Source organism: Amphiprion ocellaris, chromosome 23, assembly GCF_022539595.1.
Source record: "Amphiprion ocellaris isolate individual 3 ecotype Okinawa chromosome 23, ASM2253959v1, whole genome shotgun sequence".
Classification (NCBI taxonomy): Eukaryota; Metazoa; Chordata; class Actinopteri; family Pomacentridae; genus Amphiprion; species Amphiprion ocellaris.
Genome location: NC_072788.1, coordinates 6279967 through 6297226, shown reverse-complemented (window position 1 = coordinate 6297226; position 17260 = coordinate 6279967). Strand labels below are relative to the sequence as shown.

Here is a 17260-nt window from a genome sequence, read left to right as displayed (position 1 = left end):
AAGCTGGACAAGGCTGCACAAAGAGGCCGAACAAAAGCATTTGAACACCTTCCTCTGACGGGGGCAGATATATGCACACCACATTAACTACACAAGGCCAATTTAAAAATAAATAAATAAATAAATAAAGTTCAACAGTGTCTCGTCCATCACTACATTCAGCCACTATTTTCTCTATCAAAACGCGTTAGCTGCTTGAACCTGCTCACAGGAATTAGGCAGCTCCTCCTGGGATTTTCAATGTCAGAACATTCATTATAGGGCTCAATGGGGCACAACTCTTTCATTAAGGGCTCCATAACACATCTCACTGGGGTTCAGTCGTTATCTGTTGGTGCCGCACTCCATTGCAGCTCCATTTGTGAGGGATGGGGGGAGGGAGAGGTTCAGTTGTACCTGTGAGGGCATGGAGGGTTCTTCCCGCTGTTATGGTTGCGATGGAGGCGTCCTCGCTGGAGTTACACAGCTTTTCTCTGTCTTTGCTGACCCACAGAACTAATAACACCCTCTACTGGGTGGTGGTCCAACGACGAGAGAGAAAAGCCTGGTTATTCATTATGATGCCGCCACCGTGCAGCTGCACATACTGCAGTGAAACGGCGAAAAAAGTTTGTGCAATTACACCCTAAAGACATGCATCACCCAATTATAACAATGTATATCATAATTGGAGACGGTTGTGTTCTGACTTCATGCACACCCCCGTGCCCACCTGGCCCCCACTCCTCCGCAGCAATTTAAACACTGAAGCAGGTGGTGCCTAACCTACCTCCAATATTATCCAAATGATATCAATATGCTGATTATACAGGGAGCTGTCTTGTCGAATAATGCTAACAGGCAGGTACAGCGAAATGTGCATGTGCCAGTGTGTGATTGTAGAAGTGTGTGCGTGTGTGTGTGTGTGTGTGTGTGTGTGTGGTCGTGCCCATGCTCAGCAGCTGTTCTCTTCAAGGGTAAGGTGCATGTACACACAAACACATACATAAACAACGCAGAGAAGGGATTGTGGGTCACCACATGTAAATGCCAGCAGTGTTCCCAGGCAGAGAGTGGTAATTAATTCTATTAATTCAATTGATGAGAGGACAGTGACTGTGCAGGCTCACTGAGCACACGCCGGCAATTTCAACCTGGTCTACATATTCTCCAAATCTGGCATTTTCTTGCTCTTTAACGAAAAATGTGTTTGCATTATCTACTGCATGTCTGACTTAAAAATAGACTTGAACTACAAGCAGACAAATACCAGTAAGGCAAGGTATGCTAGATGACATTAGAGGTGAATAACATTACCAGGGTTTGCAGTGCTGTTTGTCAGGATTCAGATTTATCAAGGCCTTCAGCTGTCGCAGAGAAAAACCTAGTTTTCCTTATCAGTTTAACAGATTACACGGAACCCAGTTAGCATAGTTAGAGCAGAAATCTAATTATCTGACCGTGCATATGCAGACAGAGTCCTACAGGTGGTTTTACTGAGAACATTTACTGTACATGACAGATCAGATCAGGATCAGATGGGATGGTATTAGTGGAATAGCAACGTAATGGATGGAGGAAAAACAGCTTACAGTTTGTGGGGAAAAACTGCATGACTTTGTTTCCATTTTTCAAGTTATAATCTCAAACTTTTCAGGGACATTCCACTCGTGACGTCTTATTTATCTACAACCACAGCACTAAAACCAGTGACAGGTGAAGTGATCACACCGAGTATCTTGTAACAATATAATAGGCAGTAAGTGAACAGTCACTTCTGGATGAGTTGAAAGGAGGTAAAATGAACAAACTTAAGCATCTGAGTGACTTGACAAGGGTCAAATCGTGATGGCTAGACAATTGGGTAAGACTATTTCCAAAACCACAGGTCTTGTGGAACTGTTCTGGTATGCAGAGCTTAATATACAAAGGGTCCAAGGAAGGAAAAGAGTAAAACCCTTAATGCTGCTGTGGTAGAAAAGTCAGAGTACCCACACTGACTCCTGTCCATGGTCAAAATAGCCTACAATGGGCACATGAGCATCAGAAATGGACTACGGAGCAATAGAAGAAGTAGTTTAGGATGATGAATGACGGTTCCCTTTACATCATGCTGACAACAGGGTGACTTTGCATCATTCATGTGGAAGAGATGACAACAGGATGCACTATGGGAAGCAGGTAAGCCAGAGGAGGCAATGTTCTGGTGGGAAACCTCAACACGTTCCACCTCAGCATTGTTGCAGACGACGTACACCTTCATGGCAAATGCATTCTCTGAAGGCAGTGGCATCTTTCAGCATGATAATACTCCCTGCCACATTGAAAAAAACTGTAAACTGCTCTTAGCCAAGAGTTTAAGGCACTGACTTGGCCTCGCAATCCAGATCTCAACATTACTTAACATTTGTGGGATGTGTTGGAAAAACAGGTCTAATCCATGAAGGCCACACCTGGCAATTTACAGGATTTTAAGGGGTGCAGGTAGTTTTATTATTATGTTGCATATATCACAGTAAATTTTCAATATTGCTGCAGCTGTATAGATGTTTTTTAAATGACAATTCAAAGCAATAAGTAGCTCAGTAACCAACCTATATACTTTACATCACATTCCACAGGTTGCTTGTCCTATGATGTTTGTAGCCTGCTTTTGTTTCTCCAGCTGTCCAACAAGCTGTTTGCACATTTACTGTAAACACTGTATTTCTGCCTTGACCCAATGACCTGCTGAAACCAAGCCAGAGCTACAAAACGAATTTCTAAAACAGGAATTTATTCAGTGTCAAGATTCAACACGTGGTTCTCATACAACAGAAAAGTAGAGCTTGTATTACTGAGAGGTCAGGTGATTATGTGGAAAGATTTTCACATTTAACCTCTAAAATCTTGTTACGTGCAATGCATCTGACGATAATTAGACAAAATGGAAAAGCAGCATTGTTTTTTTTTTTTTTTAAGAAATAAGGTCAAATGTTCTGATTCAACACTGGTAGTTTCCACTATTATACAAAAAAAAAAAAAAAAAAAAAAAAAAAAGCTTCCTTAAAGCTAAAACAAACATTTGCTAAATTCCAATTTCTATTCCCTGCTCATGAAGCACATGGGAGCTTCTGGTTGAAACAGCAGGTGAGTCCTGTAAGTCTGTTTATTTTCCTGGCTGTGCATGAGAGCAGTTCATGTTCACAAACATTTATTGGACAAGGTGGAACAGAAGAATAACATATGTCTTACCTGAGCGATAATCCAGTTTACTGTTCATCTGCAATGCAGATAATGTTGATGTAACCCTGCAGAGTGGAACTGCAGGGGTTTGGGAAGCCGTGACCATCAATTCTTCACTGCTAACAAGATTTCCATTAAGACATTGATGGCTTTACCAAGTTAACGGCGGACAGTGTGTCATTTGTTTCGGTTTCTCTGAGGATCACAGCATGTGAGCACAGTTACACCTACTGTAAATGCAGCCCCACACACCCACACACCCACACACACACAACATTTGGACAGATGTTCAAAATACAGTGCTATACTGAAGGACACCAACTGTCACTTCACACAGTCACAATGATCCACCCTGTCTGTTCTCTATTTTACCACTGTCATCACTTCAGACTTCTTATAATTGTGCTATGACTTGCTATTGTACACTGAAAATGAAAATCCAAACTCCTAAGATGAAAAAAAAAAAAAATAAAAAAATCTGAATTTCTGTCTGCAAGAGGCAACCACAAAATTAAATCCCAGGGTATTCTGGAGGATGCTTTAGTTTCCGATTCTTTTGTTCAGACATTAGGTGAATAGATAGATGTTATTTACCTTGCTTGAGCTATTCTGGAGGATGATTATGCGGTGCATTGTCATTTTTTTTTATTTGCTGGACATCAAATGAAAAAAATAAAAATACAAACTGTGAAAAGTTAGAGAAAAGGTATGGATTTAAACAAAATGAAGCATAACATTTATATAGCTTGCTCAAAAAGCAATACTCAAAATATTTCAGTGTATGCTGTCGGTATGAAAATAATCAGGTCTTTATGTAAGATGTATGTTATGTTGGCACACATACAGCATGAACATCCCCATGTGTAGCCATCAGTATTGTTTACCTGCATGTTCAACTCACTATAGTCGATACCAGAGACTTGAGGCCATCACAGAGGTTGTAGGACTTCAGCCTTTAAATACAGGAAAGCCAAAAGGTCAAGAAACTAAAAGGGGAAAAGAAAGGTTTAAAAAAAAAAAAAAAAAAAAAAAAAAGCAAGAAGCAGCACTGCACTATCTTTGTATTTTCTCTGTAAAGCTGAAGTGATTATATGCTATAATGATAGCTTTTATATATTTTTCAAAAATCTTGCCAAGTATACATGCACCTGAGCTCATGACAAACTTACAACTCCAATCTTTCCTCCCAACTCTGAATCCTGGGATTGACAGCTGAGGCCTGTAGGGAGCACGATGAATAATTTGTGGGCAGAAAAGAGCTGCAGGCAGGCGGAAAATTCTTAGACAAAAGTAATAAAATGGTGGAGTCAACAGCTTCATGAACTATTTATCTTTCTGGAACCGATATGTCCTCCTTCAGTCTCTTTCTGTACTGCTTCACTCCAGCCACCTTACTTGTCAAAGCCTGCAGCACTTCAGGCTTTATTGAAACTTTGATTCAGTTTCCCAAGTTGTCACTTTCTAAGGACTGTGTGCAATAAAGGAGACAGGTTATTGGGGAGAAGAACAGAGAAAGGGACTAATGAAAAAAGAAACCTTTACTGGAAAGTAAAAGCCAAGAAACAACCCACTACAGTGTGATCTGAGGCTGGAAGAAACACAAAAGTTGACAATGATCAATAACATTAATATGGGCTGCTACAGACAGGCTGCTTCAGGCAGATTAACTATCTGCTGCTGAAAAAGACAATAGACACAGTGACAGAATGAAACTATTGTGTAATATTTACCTTCAAAGGATTTCAAAAGCTTGTGGTTTGCAGGAGCGATCCCACTTATCAATTACAGGTTTAAAGTTAGATGTATCTATATAAAAGTTATGGGCTGGATAGTTCGGCACATGAAAAATCTTGATTTAAAAAGTGCAAATTCGTCTTGGAAAGCTTTAAGAAAGTTATACTGGCTTTGCATGTCACTGATATTGTACATACACTTGAAACTCAAATGCTGCCACAATTTCATGTCATTATATCAGCATGAGGATTGCGGTTTTCCTCTGAATTACAAGGCAACTTGGGAAAAAAAAGCTGCTCACTAAATCTAGACCGAAGACATTTTTCAATCAGTTTGGTAACACTAGACATATTTCTAGACACACTTCTGAAATTAATTGAGTCAGACATTGAGTGAAAGGTATTTTCTATTACAGAGAGTAATGCAAAAACTGAATGTGGTGCAAGGTCTTCAAGTAGATTCTCACTGCAATAACAAAAACACACAAAAACAGTTTGTCACTCTACATATAAAATAACATTCAATCTTAAAGAGCACAGTACTCAAGCTTGTTGTTTGATGCTCACCTGGTGGATCAGTCTTGATGGATTTCTGACCGATAACTAAATTAACACATGTTAATAATTACTGTATTCCACTCAGGTCGGATACAGACCTTCCTCACAGTAGACGTTTTGACTTGTAATAGCAGAGAAAGCACAGGTGTAACTAATTCAGTTAAGGATGGATCAGTTCCATTAACTCCCCCAGTGAGCGATGTCAGAGAACCAGCATGTGAAATATCAAGGCCATGGAAGAAGCTCATGTAAAAGGAATGCACTGATTCATGACATGTTATTAATTACATATGTGTTTTCCCTGCTGTGACATGCTGAAATGCCTACTGTGAAAACATTAAAAAATAATGCTGCATGCTGGACATTTTTTATGGTTTACAAGGACATATGAACAGAGTAGAGACATAAGTGATATTATGAGTTACGCCTGTGCGTTGTCCATCATGACAACTCAAAACATCTGCTTGGGGAATAGTCTACAATATACAACAGCAGCAAGTACACATCTGTACAGCATCACTTCAATGTCAAATAATTCACTGTGGCATCACCTCAGTATTTGCCTTACTTCGAATTCGGCAATTAGTTCCTCTTTTGAACAGTACAAAAACTGATTCTTCAGGAAGGTTATAAGGAAAAGAGATCCCCAAAAGTAGAAACTGAAAGCAACAGAAGTAATTACAATTGTAATTACTGAAACAGAAGTTAGAAAACTGAAACAAACGCAAGTTCAACAGTGAGTTCCAATTAGCCTGACCTGTGAACACCAGAACTATCTCGGTTTTGGACTTTTAAGGCTGTGTATATTCGCATGTCTGCATCGTGGCTCCACAAGAATTGCCAAAGGACCATGAGACTTCACAAAGATGGAAAAGGATACAGGAAGATTAGTGACCAACTAAAAAAATCCATCGAAACAAAGTTGCAGGAGTAGTCAGAAGGTATAGAATGAACCATAGTGCCACTAATCAGAGCTGCAACGGCTGAAAGCCTAAAATGATGCCATGGGCAGTGGGGAACTTTCAGTTTAGCTGAGAAAAACAGAAGGGCAAATGTATCAGACTTGCCACAGGGTTTTTAATAACAGCTAGGTCAGTGTAAAGTTGTTCTGCTCTGATGGGGTCCAGAATATTTGTCCTGAATCTGGTCTGGACAGCCACAGTGAATGCATAGTCCTGACAGTGAAGCACAAAGGTGGGCATGTGATGACATGGGGCCACATGAGTGCGAGCTATGTTGGGGAGATGACATTTTTAGATGGCAACATGAATGTCCGTGGATATACCAAAATACTGGTACTACCAGTCTGCAGAAGCTTGGCAAAGGAGGAATATTCCAGGATGATAACGATCCAGAGCACACTGCCAAAATCACACAGGAGTTTCTAAAGAAGAAAAAAAGTAAAATTCATAACCTGGGCAAGTATGACATCCGACTTCAATCCAATAGAACACCTCTGGGGTGTTTTAAAGACAACAGTGGAACAACAAAACCCCTCCAGCAGAGCAGGTGAAAAAAAAATGGCACATCTCTCCAGAAATGTGGAGAGAGTTGTCATCAAAAACTAAAGGTGGACAGAGAATCAATGCCGGGGAGCACTGAAGCTGCCTGGTGCCTCATAGTTGCCCCACTAAAATATTGTAGGTTGATCTTCATTTAATTTGTCACCATCTGTATTTGCAAAACTATTCCAATTCATACACTTGTTAGGTTAACTTAGGTCTGATTTTGTTATTTAAAATAGCTTTTTTTTCTCTCATTCTCCTTGTCGGTTTAAATCCTGCTGTGAATATAAATGGTCTGAGGCCGTCGGCTATCTGCGTGACTTTTCAGAATGTCAGTAAGTCGTCCCTGCAGTCAAACACATGAAATATCTCTGTTTCCATGGATCACATGCCTGCCTCTTACTCATGACCCATCTCAAGCTTTTAACAACAGCGAGGCGAAAATGGAGCGGCCCCTGTAGTATCCCTATCAGCAAGGTGACCCCCTGTTAAGCAGAGTCACCTCGATGATTTGCTCTAAAGGGTAAGTACTGTACTGTAACTGGCATGACTGTGCTCTGAGTGCTCTTTCTCTGCCTCCCTCTCTTCTCCACCACTTGGATCATCCATGAGTTGAACCCGCCGCACGAGGCAGAAGAGTAGACGGGAAGTTCACGGTCCCATTTTTGCATCATATTTTATTTAAAATCAGCGATTAAACATTAAATTCCCTTAAAACCTTCTTTTTTTCATGTATGAAGCTGAGGAGAAACTCTACCATTGTTGTCAAGTCATCACAAAGCGTCCCTGATGGAGTTCACCCTTCACTGCCTGTCCAAAACACTGCTGCTTTCTGTTGCCGAAGAGTATTCTGGAAAGAGACACACAAATTGTCAACAAACACAAATAAAGCTCTCTCTTTAAATGCGCTATGAGTACAACTGCATTTCCTTTTGGAATATATTAGACTAAGTAAATTAGGCCTAGTGTGAAAACAAATTTAAATTACTATTATCTGGATTATTACACTCTAAAACCTTTAAACAAATCCCTTTGGTTTGGGAATTATTTAGTTAATCAGAAGGAAACATTCTTTTAAATGCTGTAATCCTGAGAAAACACGGTTTAAATGGGGGGGAAAGCATTTTTAAGGGTTACGCCATAGCTTTAAAGCATTTTAGTTGTGGCTGCTGGCACTCAGGATGAAAACAAAGAAAAGCACTGAGTTCCCTTCACACAGTACAGCTGATTTATTGCTGCTCCACTGAAGGGAATTCAATACCAGGTTTGGGTCATTCTCTATATACCGTACTGACATCAGCTGCCGTGTCGAATTATTGCAGGTGCTTCATTCATTTCTTAGTATTTTTTGGTGCAATCTCCTTTTAAAACATGTCAAATTATTAAAGTGACATACAATATCAACCCTATATAGATTTGTTTTTAACCAGTAAGTTTTTTTTGGCTGGAAACGATATAAACACGTGACAAAAGATAGCCAGCCAATGTTTTCTGTATTTTCTACTAAAGATGCCATGTCCAAAATTATTTAAACTCTTTCTCAGGAATATCCAGGTTTCTGAGGTTGTAACGCTTCCTCGCTATCACTCTGGTCGTCAGTTCTCTCTATGAATTGTCAATGGAATTTAGGTTTGGACTGGATAATGTGGATACTGCTTTCTGGTAACCATTTCTTCACCACTTCGACTGTATGTTTCCAATAATTGTGTTGCTGGAAGGTCCAATGCTGCCGGAGGCCAAGTTTTCCTGCGTACTGCCTCAAGTGTCCTTCCAGAATCCTGATGTAGTTTTTCTTTTTTCTCACATTGCCGTTTACTTCAACAAGGTTGTCTTGATCCATCGGCTAAAAAAACACCGTAAAGCATCACATTCCCACCGTCATGTTTGACCGTGAATTCAAATGTCTTTTGTCAAACTACAGTCATGTCCCTGCATCAAAATAACTCCATTTTCCATTTAATCCACCAACAAAACTGATGATCAAAAGGCTTTTTCTTTGTCCAGGTGGGCTTTTTTTGTGGCCATATTGGAGAAATGGAGTTCTTGGTCTGTGTCCATAGAGACCAGCCTTGTTCAATGTCTTGTCTTCAGATGTTGGTACCAGACTCATCAGGGTGGCCTTGGTGGCGATGCTTGGATTCTTCGAGGTTTCTGACATTCTCGCCAGCAGAGGGTGTTTCTGGCTTCCAGCGTCCTTTGAGATTTTTCACAGTTCCTTGTATTTTTTCATTTTGTTTAGCATTGCAGCCACTGGCACTTCCAATACTTGGATATGACTCTGTAGAGCTTCACTTTCTGGTGTGCAGCAACTTTCCCTCAATGATGGACTCTAAGCAGGAGCTCATACAGCTCTTTTGTTTCAGTCATGACCTGGAATTGGAAACTACACCAGCTGTTCTACCTCTATAGTCTAGTGGAATGCTCTCAATAGAAGATGGCTAAATTACTTCAATTGGATTAGTACAATTAGAAAGCTACAGAAGCTGTATTTTATTTAAATTTTTAACAGTTTAAAGCACATAAATAATCTTGGACATGGTATTTTTAGTAGAAATTTAGAAAAAAATGAAATATTTCAAATGCATCACTAATGATATCTTTTGTTAGAGGAAAATTGTGGTTAAATAAAAATTCATGTTATCTACAAGTTGGATATACGGTACAAATAGCAGCTCCACACCACCGAGAAGCTCTTTTCTTACTAAATCCTTGTAAGTCATATTATGTCCAGCTACCTGTGAGCAGATGTGAACATGCATGTTTGTCAGTGTTCTCAATAAAATGTGAACTTGAGCCAGCAGGGACCTGGTATTAGAATAAACAGCATTGATGCGCTCACAGCACACAACCTCAGATCCATCATCAGCTTGTCTAAATTGAGAGCTCAGGTTTATCCACCGAGGACTATACCTGCAGTATAGTGCCCTTTGCTGGTTTGTGCTGCAGAGAGGTTATTGTGGAGGCTTTATTCACACATGAATTCACACTCAAACAGCACATGGACACACAAACACACATGCACGTCACACGCTGTTGCTGAGCAGACTTGTAAAGGGGGCTAATTTGGGAACAAAGCTGGAATAGAGTGTTACTGGAGCAGATTTTTTTTTCTAACGCTGTGAATCAGACAGACCAGCTGTGTGTCTAGACGCACTGTAACAGGACAGATGTAGCACACATCAACATTTCTACCTACAAGAAAATTCACCGCTCCTTTTTCTAGGTTTGTCACTACACATCTACAACAAGACGCTGTGTACCCAAAGTATTTTGGGCGTGTATCCAGGTGGACGAGCAGCACAACACAAAGGTATCTTTTGTGGTAAGACTGAAATGCTCTAGAACTTTAAATAAAACATCCAAACCACCCAGACGCCAAAACACTAACACTGTTTTCAGAAAAACAGCCAGAAGGGGCTATTTTCTTTGATACACGCATACATTTTATTTCTCAATTATTCATTGTTGGGAATGGAAGAAACGCATTTTACCTGAAGTTGCTGGGAAGCATTCGGCAACTTATTTGACAAAGTTGCGGCTACACTTTCTTTTGCACTGTGAGTCTATTATGCGTTGCCACTAAAATTCAATAAACTGATGCTAGTTCGGGGCTTTAAATCTACCTCCATAAACCCGCAAGGCTCGGTGTCAGATGACTGTGTTGAGGGTAGAAGTAAAAAAAATAAAATATGGCCTTCTGTCTCAGCTTGTATCAGTGCTGCCAAGAAAGATTGAGTTGCAGCAATCCACGCGTATTATATATTAATAGTACATGTTTGATTGATTGCGTATCAAAGATAAGGTGAAGACGCAGATATACACACTGAAGCTTAAGTAAAAAAGAGTTTTAAAAATCCCCATCTACTCCCAAAGGTGCTAAATAAGAAAAATAAATACACAAATGAAAATCAATAAGTCTGAATTGCAGTAATTATTCTAAATATTAAGCTGTTACATTGAAGTCAAGGGATGTCAGTCATGTTTGTTTCCAACAGCATAATGGTGTCATTGATCCCAGATGGCATTAAGAGATTAAAAGGTTCCCCGTCCTCTCCGTGTTGTTGACAAGCGCTGTAACGCATTACAGTCATTAGCATTAAGCTGCCTCATCAATAAGCACTTGGCTGATCCATCAGTCTTCCTCAGATGTAGCCCAGGGGACCCCAGCATAGGTCCCTGCCAGCTCAGAGAGCAGCCCCACAGGCACCCTTGATCTGTCGGTCACCACACAAACACACACAAACACACACACCTGCCCTGGTGTTTGCCTGACAGGGAGGTTTCAGGCATCACTACGAGCTTCTGTTTGTTAAAGTTCTCTGTTGATGCAGCTGTGTGTTGTGTCAGTGTAACCACTTCTGCTTTGTCAGCATGTTAGGGTTTGTCAGTGTACTCTCATTTGTCATTTTTTTTTTGTGTTGACTTGATCATTGAGCCATTGAATGTGTGCATGCGAGTGTAAATGTGAACGGGGAGCCTCTCAAAGTTAATGTTCCTGCTGTATCCGTCAACCTTGGTAATGTCTCGTACTGTATTTTCATTTACGGGTGTCATGTAGGTGTTGGTATGTGTGTGCGACTGTAAGTGTCAGGTATGGCAGTGTCAGTGTCAGTCAGTGTAAGACTATGTGGTGTCAACGTGTGACAGCCAGACGCAGTGTGAAGTGATAGTGTGCTACAGTGGATGACAATGTCTCGACTTGGAAACCAGCGTGCAGCGCTTGAGAGGGAATGTGAAGGGGAAAGAGACAGAGAAAGACAGATACTAGTGGGTGCTACAGTTCGTCGTGTAAAGCCTCTCCCTCTGCGTGGTCCAGAGCTCCCATCAGCAGCAGCGCTCCGGTCGTGTTGTCTCGAACAAAGACGATGAAGGGGTGGTCACCGTAGAACAGCTTGGGCTTTTCTACGTTTTCATCCTCTAGATCTCCTTTCCCAGCCTGAGCCGCCAGCTCCAGGGAAGCCCAGTGGACGACGCCGCCGAGATGAAGCTTCCCCTTGCTTTTGTCTGACACCCCGGAGAAATCTGCCACCTTCTGGTCCCAGGCATCGGTCAAGCCCAGAGCGGACAGCTGTTTCTGGAATCAGAAAAAACAGAGAGATGTAATTTATGGACCGCTTCGACTCAGCTCTCTCAAAGCTCGAGGCCAACGCGCATAGAGACATCCTGCGATTGTGTGCGCCCGAGCAGCTGCCAGGACACTGATCAATTATGCACGCAAGGAGACCAAACAACGAGTAGGAGGGAAAGCATATTTTAAAATTTCATGATGCTGTGACATTCAGAAGTGGGAGACATGCGGTGCCTTTCCCCAATCTCGCCACATGATTAACATCAACATAAACATACCCTCCAAACCAGTCAATCACCAACTTTTCTGAGGGAGTTCTCTCACTGAAATGTTTATTTACTTTATATCGCCCAAAAAATTCAAGATGGGAAGGAGGCTGACAGTTGCCCTTGTTGTGAGCTGGCAGAACAAAGTGGGCGACAGGCAGAGAGGAGACGGAAGGAGGAAGCAGAGGATGAATAATTTAAGAGTGATGCCCCGTGACCTCAGCACCTCCTTTGTCTTGCCTCTGATATGAATTCCACAGAAAGTCGTCGTCATGACAGGTAGTTTATCCTCCCATGGCAGAGGGCCACTCACAGTGACAGGCTTCTCCAGGGGCCAGATGAGAGCATGTGTGGGTGTGAATGTGCGACTGTAGGGACTTATGTGTGTCTGTGTGGATGCGCCGCGAAAGGCCACAGTTAGAGAAGAGTCAGCGGCGAAGATGAGTGGGTGACGATATTGTTTTCGAGCATTGTTCAAATTTTAGCTGACTACACTCTTCATTGGAAATATCTTTTTCTGGCAGACAACAACAGTAAATCATTTGGATGCATTGTCTGGGTAAATGTAAATGCTCTGTGGGTGCAGCCTCACTGACTTCAGCTCTCGTCTGTAAAACCACATTGTTACAGCTCGGAATAACACTGCTTGGATCTTAAAACCACATACTAATGGATAATTGTAATAATCCAAGTGGAATGGCTGCTTTTCTGCTTAAGTGAGATGTGCACGAAGGAGGTAGTTACACTGGATCATGTCAGCGTATGACTAAACATTAAATAAGTAGACAAGTGTATACAGTTGTAGGCATATGTCAGTTCCATTCCAAAGTCTTCACGCAATTCCACAGACACACACACATGCCACCTCTTGTTCTAATGCACTTCTATTGTCCTCATCCATTATTCCTCCACTCGCTACCACTACATCACTGTCTTTCTCGGCTGCTCTGCCACTTGCCTGGCATTCCCATCCCTCATCTGGCCCACGTGCCTCTATTTTATCCCATTCTGTTCCTAACTCAGTCTTTTTCCTCCCAGCCTCATCCTTCTCTGACAGGGATGCTCACCCCGCTCTACAGTGCTCTCGCAACGTTTTGGTCTACATCAGCAATCATTTAAAGGTTTTTCACTCCTGAGACCACCTCCGGTGTAAATCAAGTCTTTTACCCTGAAAATCAAGTCTTTTACCTTGTTACCACGTCCGTATGGTGTTTCCTATATCCTGGAGGACATATCATGAGTTAAATAAGCGGTCAGTGCCACACTGTAGGGTTGTAAGTTTTCATTTTGAGATTGTTGCCTTTTTTGCACCAAAAAATTTGAAAAATTTGGGTAAGCTGATATATGTAGACTATAGTAGACACTGTAAAGGTTAAAGTTCCTAAAAAACTCAGGCATACTGGTAGTTTAAACCAGTACAGAACCTTTTCTGTACAAAAGGGCTGCACACCTCACTCAAAAAATCTAAAACACCAGTCTATTTTTACATTTAAAGTGCAGCTCTCCACTTACTCACGTGCCTGGTGTAGCCAGTTTTATTGACTATAATGGAAGCATATTGATGCAGGAACCACTTTGTGAATGTTCCGCATGCATTATGAGTTGAGTGTAGCCATGGGGTTTGGAACCAAGCCTGTCTATTTGCAAGGTGGGACGTTTCATACCATTGTTCTTGTTCCAGAATCCCGTTCTGGTTTAAATACGTATACTTGAATCACTCCAATATTACAACTAGTCATCATGTAGTTTTGCAGTGCTTCAGCAGAGTCTAAGGTGAGCTGGTGTGCCTGAGCGGAGAGAGAGATGGAAAGTTCATAAAACTGCACATTCTAGAGAAAGCAACGGTATCAAGGTATATTATGTATGTGAAAATAACCTTCTAAATATGTAACTATACACAGAGATACGGGTTTAATCAATGACCAATAAGGGACTTTAAACCTCCCATTGTCCTCATTTATATGCACCAAAAAATATTGCTTCCTTGTCTGAAAAAAAATTCAGCAAAAAATTACCCAAATTTCTGAAAATTTGCAAAACCTTCAGGAAGAAAATTCCAAAAATTGCTTAAAAGTTTTCCTTGAAAGTTTTATTTAAAAAATCCCCCAAATGTGGCAAGAAAATTCTTGCAAATATTTTCAAAAAATGAGTAAAAATCTTCCAAAAAATCCTAAAAATATCTAAAGTGATTACATATATATCAGTTAAACTTTTAATATTTTCTTTAAGAACATTCACATAAAAAATCAACCAAAATTCCGCAAAATTCGCTGGATTTTGGTTGATTTTTTTTGTGGATGTTCTTAAACATTTTTAACGTTTCTTTTTTTCCACCAATAAATTTTCAAAAATTTCCCAAAAATGTTGAAAATGTGGACATCAGAAGTTTCACTGTGAAAATATATATTTTTTTCCACATTTTAAAACTTTAAAATGGGTCAATTTTACCCGCAGGATGACACGAGGGTTAAGACAAGCGAGGAAAAGCTGTTTTTCTAATTCTCTTCAACAAAATTCCCTCACTTGGTTTGCAGTGTCTCAGGTGTAATTATGATATGATATATATTTATATAAACAGTAGAAACCAATCCTATCTAGCCCAGCTTCTCTCTCCTATTCTGCTTGTCAAGGAAAAAAAATTGGTAATGTTTCTGAAGTTAGAAATGGAAGACATTGAGGGACCCGGTGGCAGCACAATGGGAAACAGACAAGGGAGATCAGCGGAGCCCATTGAGGCCTTGTGCACCGGAGAGGTGTGGCACTGCATTATATGGGGAGAGAAACCTCTGGGAGGTGCTCTTTGGCTGGCCTTTCTCTCCGACGCACCACATGAATCTTAGATGGAACAGGACTGGGCGGACTGCTGATGCCCCGCACAGCATCAACGAGCTATTTGTCTGCAAGTGAGAGCCACAGGCATTGTCAGCTGGTGGTTTCTTCTGTGTGTGCGGAGGGCTTCCTTGGCCTACAGCGGTGCAGTCTAACTAGGCCTGAGGTAGCATGGCATGAACCCTCAGGCGTGCAGCACTCAGCATCACATTATTCCACCTCAACGGGTGAGCCCACTAAGTAGCATGTTGGCTGTACCTGTGGGGGTTTTAAGGGGACAGGTTGTGGCAGTGAGGACATGTTATAGCTCTATCTGTGAGGAGTCATCACTGCGGATGATTTTTAAAAAGGCGAGGCAGCTTTAATAGTGACAATGGTGGAAAAGAAAGATGAGAGGGAGAGATCAAACCAGGAGACTACTGCTCAACTTTGCTCTTTTCAGCTGCTGCATGCAAACTATGAGATCTGAACTGGGAAAAGACCTTAAGATGATTAAAATTTAAGAAAGACTACACACCATACATAATGACAATTTCCAACAACATACTGAGATGTTTTGCCTTGACAGGTAAAATGGAGAGAGAAAGCAGATGGACTGAATCCCGTTTGTGTGTGTGTGTGTGTGTGTGTGTGTGTGTGTGTGTGTGTGTGTGTGTGTGTGTGTGTGTGTGTGTGTGTGTAGTGCTGAATTTACTTGCAACTATTTCTTCTGATTGTCTTTTGTGCTGTTTTATCTCTGAATTGTGCACAACAGTTGTTGCTTTAGAAACTGCAGTAGAGCCACCACAAATTTCCCAAGGGCACGAAAAACAGTATATTTGTTTCTATTTTAATCTTGCGAGTACTTTTCCTGTACAAAACAAAAATCCATCAAAAACACTGTCCCTTGCTAATTATTGCTACAATTAGTTAAGAAAAGGCAGAAAAACAAAGAAAAAACACTGAGTTTGGATGAGGTAGCTGATTAGGAGGGAATGCCAAATGTAATGCAAATGTAAACGACAGAGCTGGAGGAGAGTGGACTTTGTGAGAGCGAGCAAAAGTGAGGGTGAACTTAGCCATAGCCCTGAACTGAAACATGATGCAGTGGACAAAACAATAATTCTCACTTCACAATGACATAACTTACTTAGGGCTGAAACTATTATTCTCATTAATGGCTCATTATTTGATGAATGAAATGACACAAACTAGTGAAGTAATGATGGGCATAATTTCACAGAGTCTTCAAACTCATTGATTTTGCTACAGCAACATCCAAAACCAAAGAAACACAGAAACCCTCACAAATGAGAAGCTGGCACTGGGGACTGTTGGGCATTCTTAATTGAAAACCACTGAAATGATGAGTCAATTATCAAAATACTTGCATACATTCTCTGTCAGTCAGCTTATTCATCTCTAGTTTTATTGGTCTCTTGTTTTTTTTGCCAACATTTCACTGTTTCCTCCACTGTACGATGTCAATGGAAATATGTTGGTTGTGGAATGTATACAGCTTATACTAGGTAGCCGCAACAGCTAAGTTCGGACTGGAAAGGTTTGCTGCATATCATCCATCCCTCTTTGTCTCCGCTTGTCTGTTTTTGGACTCTTCACTGTGGACTTCCACATCTGGTCCAGTTGTTGGACTGCTACCCCCGCTAGACTGGAGGACAATTAATTTAAACTTCTAAAACGCCTCACACATTGAGCTTACGTCTGTTCTGCAAACTCATTCTGACAGTCTTAAAATGAATTAAGTTAAAACTGGTCGACCACGGTGCCTACATCATGACTATCATTAGTCCAACCATCTTAACAAACTAGTCGTAAAAACTACCTTACCTTCACTCCTCCTGCTCAGTTTACACCTCATGTTCCCTCTGGCTTACCAGTAACACTTGTCAAATGATTCTTTTAAGCTGCTGCCACCTTAATTAACTACAGACATGTTCTGCCTAATTCAGTAGTGCCCTTAACATCCTGTGTGGGCGGTTTTAAGCATGCAGTATGTGGCACTGGCATCATCACAGCTCCATTTCATGGACACATTTGATGCAGGCTTTAAAAAAAAAAAATCCTTTCTCTTTCTCTCACATCATCAGCTCTCTTGAG

General features: G+C 41.0%; 1 protein-coding gene across 6 annotated transcripts in view; it reads right to left on the bottom strand.

The window, feature by feature from the left end:
• Positions 1-3899: 3899 nt before the first annotated feature.
• serpinh2 (serine (or cysteine) peptidase inhibitor, clade H, member 2) overlaps positions 3900-17260 on the bottom strand; it is a 148277-nt gene continuing 134916 nt past the window's right edge. For 5 of the 6 annotated variants that reach the window (XM_055007859.1, XM_055007861.1, XM_055007857.1 and 2 more), the window contains one exon: positions 3900-12074. In XM_055007859.1, the coding sequence (XP_054863834.1) occupies positions 11775-12074 (300 nt within the window). In that variant the 3' untranslated portion in view covers positions 3900-11774. The remainder of the gene's footprint in view (positions 12075-17260) is intronic. The other variant, XR_008600637.1, reaches the window with a different exon arrangement.